Source organism: Entelurus aequoreus, linkage group LG17, assembly GCF_033978785.1.
Source record: "Entelurus aequoreus isolate RoL-2023_Sb linkage group LG17, RoL_Eaeq_v1.1, whole genome shotgun sequence".
NCBI classification, from domain to species: Eukaryota; Metazoa; Chordata; class Actinopteri; order Syngnathiformes; family Syngnathidae; genus Entelurus; species Entelurus aequoreus.
This window is the reverse complement of record NC_084747.1, coordinates 50,063,950-50,070,067: the sequence shown is the minus strand read 5'-3', so window position 1 is coordinate 50,070,067 and position 6,118 is coordinate 50,063,950. Positions and strand designations below refer to the sequence as shown.

General features: G+C 38.3%; 1 protein-coding gene across 6 annotated transcripts in view; it reads left to right on the top strand.

Moving 5' to 3' along the window:
• The window catches only part of ntrk2a (neurotrophic tyrosine kinase, receptor, type 2a), a 231,548-nt gene extending 226,542 nt beyond the window's left edge, over positions 1-5,006 (top strand). For all 6 annotated transcript variants that reach the window (XM_062025863.1, XM_062025867.1, XM_062025866.1 and 3 more), the window contains one exon: positions 3,692-5,006. In XM_062025863.1, the coding sequence (XP_061881847.1) occupies positions 3,692-3,877 (186 nt within the window). In that variant the 3' untranslated portion in view covers positions 3,878-5,006. The remainder of the gene's footprint in view (positions 1-3,691) is intronic.
• Positions 5,007-6,118: the final 1,112 nt, after the last annotated feature.

The following is a 6,118-nucleotide window of genomic DNA, read 5'->3' as shown; positions in this document are numbered from 1 at the left end:
ACACTGAATATTGACAAAATATGAACGCCACACCCCCTTTCGATCGACACAAAACGCAACAAAAATGCAACAAACAGTGAAATATGAACGCGAAGGGTACAAAATAAACCCACCTACAATCTGATATATCTGATATATCACTAAGCTTTAGAACTTTGTTGTGAAAATCTCCTTCCGCGTCTGTGGAAACGCTTCCCGCCCACACTGCTTGGTGCCTCATCCGAGCTGCTGTGACGTAGATTACCATAGTAACTAATTAGATGACCATAGTAACTAATTATATTACAATAGTAACTAATTAGATTACCATAGTAACTGGTATACCATCCAGTGTTTCCCACACATTCATTTATTTGTGGCGGCCCGCCACGAAAGAATTACGTCCGACACAAATAAATAAAAAAATTAAAAAAAATAATTATTATGTATTTATTTATTTATTTATTTTTTGTCCTGTCCAGCTTCTCAGGCAAATCATATAGTTGATGTAGATGCCCATATAGGCTGTTCAGATTTACTTTACAAAAGAGAAGTGTAGGATACTTCTCTTGTTGCCTTATTTGTATTTGACCACTACTGTTTTCTGTTTATTTGTTACTGACTGTGGCAGGACACCTCTGCCTCTGTTTCACTTTATGTTGCTGGTAAATAATATGGTTGTAGTAGTAGGCTAAAGTTAAATTATTTAGTATGCACTAATTAAAGGGGCAGAGCTTTAAGAGACATTTTAGCTTTTATATTTTATAAGATATATTTTTTGTAAGAACCACAATTAATAAATATATTTCAGTGAATAACTTATTGTTGAAATCTGTATATAAATATGTACATAAAGTGCTGTAATTATATTGTAAAATGGATGGATGGATGGATGGACGTTTAAAACAAAACTGTTATTATTAATTAGTTAGTATACATTTTTTGAGCCTTTTTAGAGAAAATCATATCATTGTAGTAAATTATGCAGTTAGGTCGATGATGTCATGGTGACCACGCCCATAGCCACGCCCCCACCACCACAGGTATCTTGGCAGTTTATGGGAAACACTGCCATCCATAAGCGGAGATTCCAACCATTGAAATACTTAGTATAGTTGAAGACTTACGGTCATTCGAAAACATGACTGCACATCATAATGGCAGCTACACTTGTTATTAGTGAGAATATACTTATTTTAAGGTATTTTTGGGTTCATTGAGATTAGCTAATTTTACTTGTTTTGGAAAGTCTTGACAAGCTTAATTTTTTTGTTCTATTGGTGGATAATTTTGCTTAGTTCAAATAAAATACCCCTCATTTTTGTATTTTTTTTTTCTTATTTTTGAACAGTGACTTTTTGCAGTGTAAATGGTTATTAAATGAATTCCAATATTATATCCTGGCAAGATGAAGAGAAAGATTTCCCGTTTCAACGAGATGGTAAATAAATAAAATAAGAAATGGATTGTCTTTTGAATATTTAATGGGACTGACAAATCTCCCGTTTTCTTGAGCTTTGACCCATTTTCCGAGAAAAAAAAATGTCATATTGAGCTCTTCAACTTTTCTGACCCTCTCAGCTGTTTTTTTTTGTTTTTTTTTGCCTCTTGGACTCACTCCGGTTACATCCAAATGTAACCTTTAGCCTCGCTGGTCACGTTTAAATCCATCCAATCTCTTCTAACTGCTCGCCTTCTGACCTGAGAAGCATCTGCACAGGATGTTTGAGATTGTGTTCAGATATGCATCGCTTATCTGCACCGAGGCCAGGGAAACAAAGGCCGAGGGATAAACCGATGACATTTGTCAGCGCTTTAATGAGAGAGATCCGGCGATGAAACTGGGGGAATTAAAAGAATAAATAATCTTTGTGACACAATGACAGTAGACCTTTTTTTTGCCTCTTGCACTTTTGCAAAGAAAGTTATCTTGAATTAATTCTGTCTTCTAAAGTTTTTGTTCAAATGTAGCCTAACATTATTCTAACACTGGGAAATGCGACATAACGTTCATAAGATTTTTTTAAATGATAATAATAATAATTTTACACTTTAGGGAAAATTCAATATGGATCCTTGAGTTTGCATATGAAATTTATTTATTTTTCGCACTCAGAACCAAACTCTTTTTTTGAAAATTATATTTTTGATTGACAGTTTTTACTGTATATGTATTATTTATTAACAATTGTAATTTTTTTGTTGTTATTTCAGTTATATAATTTCACATAGTTGAATGTTTGTACTATAATAAATTAAATAATACATGTGTTGTAGGGTTGTACGATATACCGGTACTAGTATATATAGTAATGAATCATATTCAGTACTATACCCCCTCTAACCCCCCCCCCCCTCCCCCCCGGGGTATCATGTGGTATCATCCAAAACTAATGTAAAGCATCCAAACAACAGAAAAATCTCACACGCGTCAAAATGTAAACAAACGCCATTGGTGGATCGACACCCGACATCCACTGTAATGATACCAAGTACGGGACCATATCTACTCGATGCTACTATGATTAGGTCGATATTTTTTAAATTCATATTATGTTTATAAAGTCAGGAAATACGTCCCTGGACACATGAGGACTTTGAATATGATCAATGTATGATCCTGTAACTACTTGGTATCGGATTGATACCCAAATTTATGGTATCATCTAAAACTAAGTATCAAACAACAGAAGAATAAGTGATTATTACAATTTAACAGAAGTGTAGATAGAACATGTTAAAAGAGAAAGTAAGCAGATATTAACAGTAAATGAACAAGTGGATTAATAATTCATTTTCTACCACTTGTCCTTCATAATTTTGACAAAATAATAGAATGAAAAATGACAAAATATGTTACTGCATATGTCAGCTGCTAAATTAAGAGCCTTTGTTTATTTACTTACTAATTAAAGATAAGTTGTCTCGTGTGTTCACTATTTTATTTAACGAAAAATTGCAATAAGAAACATATGTTTAATGTACCGTAATATTTTTTGTTAAAATAAAGGCAATAATGCGATTTTTTGTGGTCCCCTTTAATTAGAAAAGTATCTAAAAGTATCGAAATACATTTTGGTACCGGTAACAAAATATTGGTATCGGGACAGCCCTAATGTGTTGTTATATTTACCGTATTTTCCGCACTATAAGGCGCACCTAAAAACCTCCAATTTTCTCAAAAGCTGACAGTGCGCCTTATAATCCGGTGCGCCTTATATATGGACCAATATTTGAGCCACAACAGGTCTCGCAACTACGGGATGCATAACGTAACCCCAGCCTCTACTGTAGCGTCTATTCTATGCGCCTTATAATGCGGTGCGCCTTATCTATGAACAGAGTTTTAAAATAGGCCATTCATTGAAGGTGCGCTTTATAATCCGGTGGGCCTTATAGTGCGGAAAATACGGGTATATGGAGCACAGTACTTATTAGGGGTTTCCAAAAAATCTATTTTCGAATGAATCCTGATTCTTATTTGTGCAGATCCCAAATACACATCAGCAGGAACTAATAGGTAAGAAAAGTTGGTTTTGCATAATAGGGCAGAACAAAACTCCGCATGATACGTGTCCTAATAGGTGCCATTTTGGGGTCCTTATACACACACCCTTATGTTGAAGCACAGTACGTCTGACTATGGTCGTCATCATCGCGGAGGGAGCGGGCCCATTGACGTCACAAGTTTTGCTCTTCCCGCTCTCCGCAGGTGATAGAGTGCATCACCCAGGGCAGGGTGCTGCAGCGCCCCAGGACCTGCCCCAAGGAGGTGTACGACCTGATGCTGGGCTGCTGGCAGAGGGAGCCCCACATGAGACTCAACATCAAGGAAATCCACAGTCTGCTCCTCAACCTGGCTAAAGCCTCGCCCGTCTACCTGGATATACTGGGATGAACACAGATGACGTGTGTGTGTGCGTGTGTGTGTGTGTGTGTGTGTGTGTGTGTGTGTGTGTGTGTGTGTGTGTGTAAGGTGTCGCTGTACAAAAAACTTTTAAAGGCAATCTCCCTTCCATTTTACCTCCTCATATTCTTCCCGAAGAGACTTATGAGGGAAAAAGCTCCTTTCAACCAAATCACGACAAAACTTCATGTTCCGTGACTCAACACTCCTTCACGGAACCCCCAAAAAAAAAAAAAGTGAGTCATTTCAGCGACCAGAATTGGCGACACGAGAGTGCTCCTTGGAGCGACAAGCTTCTCCTTGTAAATATGAAACTGTGGGACGGATGGAGGGGTTGGTGGGTTTCTGCCAGAATTTATCTGGGTGTGGTGTCAAGCCCCTAATGACACCATGAATTAACTTAACTCCCCACTTACATGCGTCTCACATTTCCAACGCTGAAAGAAACGAGGGATTGTCCTTGATGATTCGGGACTACAATTGATTTCTTACTATTTATTCACGATTCTAGTCCCACAAACGTGTATTCCAAGGATAATCTCGTTAACTGTCAAACGTGAAGGGAAGACGAGAGGCCAGGACGGACAGGAAGGTCGGTCCGTGTACGTGGCCGCCGTTCGTTTTTCAATTGGAATAGGAAAATAGTTTACCATAAAAATCCACTTTTCCTGTTTTTTATTATCAAACCAAAAAACGGAGTAGGATCGGTCAGTGTTTGGACGTATGGGTCGGGGGGTTTCCGCAACTTACTGCGAAGTTTGTTCTCCCGGGATGCAAACTGACTTTTCTGGACAAGGCGTGAAGGTAGGAACATGATTTAATCTTAACTCTCAATTAGGTACTGACGGAACCAGATTTTTTTACATATATTCATATTTAAGTGTTACTTCTTTACTTCCATAGTCATATTACATATTATATTAAATATTTGAGAATAAACCACAAAATACCAACTACTGCCTGGTGATCAATTTAAACTTCAGCTTATGTGCCATAAAAAGAACTTGGGAGTGACCAGCAACTTAAAATCCCTGGGAGGAAGAGCTGGTCAACGCAACAATACAAACAAAAAGGCGCACAAGGCGAAGGCACAACTTAGCGCAGGAAACAAAAGCTAACACTTTACCATGAATTGATTACATGGACCCCGACTTAAACAAGTCGAAAGACGTATTCAGGTGTTACCATTTAGTGGTCAATTGTACGGAATATGTACTGTACTGTGCAATCTACTAATAAAAGTTTCAATCAATCATTCAATAAACCATGGACAGGGCAAAAACTCGCTAACTGTGGCATGAACAAACAAAACTTACTTGGCCAGGCATGAAGCAAACAATGGCATGACACAAGCAATGACGCCAGGCCGACTGACAGGCAAAGACGGGCTTAAATACTGGTCTCTTGATTAGAGCAGGTGTGTCCCGAACGCAAGAGGCAGGTGAAAATCATAGGTCGCCATGGAGACTAAAACAAACAAGGGTGCACAAAAACAGGAACTAGTGGAGTTTTAAACTAACAGAAAATAACAAAAAACATGATCCAGACCACAGATCATGACATATGTCTGTGAGTGACCCAGAACAACAGAAGATACAGAACCTATAAAATGTGTCACTTTCCACGTCCCTGGACTAGGGTTGTACGGTATACCGGTATTAGTATAGTACCACGATACTAATTAATCATATTCGGTACGATATCGTCTCTGAAAAGTACCGGTCCCGCATGTCGTGACATTGCTGGTTTACGAGCTGAAAAGCTTGTTCGGCGGCACACAATCACGGAGTACTTACAAGCAGACACAGTTTGTAGACAGAAAAGGGAGAACGGACGCATTTTGGGTTTATAAACGAACGATAAAGGTGAAGTTATAGCACTGAAACACCCTCAGGAAGAGATGCTTTAAGACATGGCTAACGTCCATTCGTATTCAGCAGTGTTTTAGCTAATTCTAAATCACTAATCCTGGCCTCCATGGCGACAAATAAAGTACGTTTCTTACAAGTATCATCCCTGCAGGATGAGGAATAGCTGAACATGCTTCACTACACACTGTAGCTCACCGGCGTCAACATGTAAACAAACGCCATTGGTGGATCGACACCCGACATCCACTGTAATGATACCAAGTACAGGACCGTATCTAGTCGATGCTACTATGATTACTTCAATATTTTTTTAATTCATATTATGTTTATAAACTCAGGAAATATGTCCCTGGACACATGA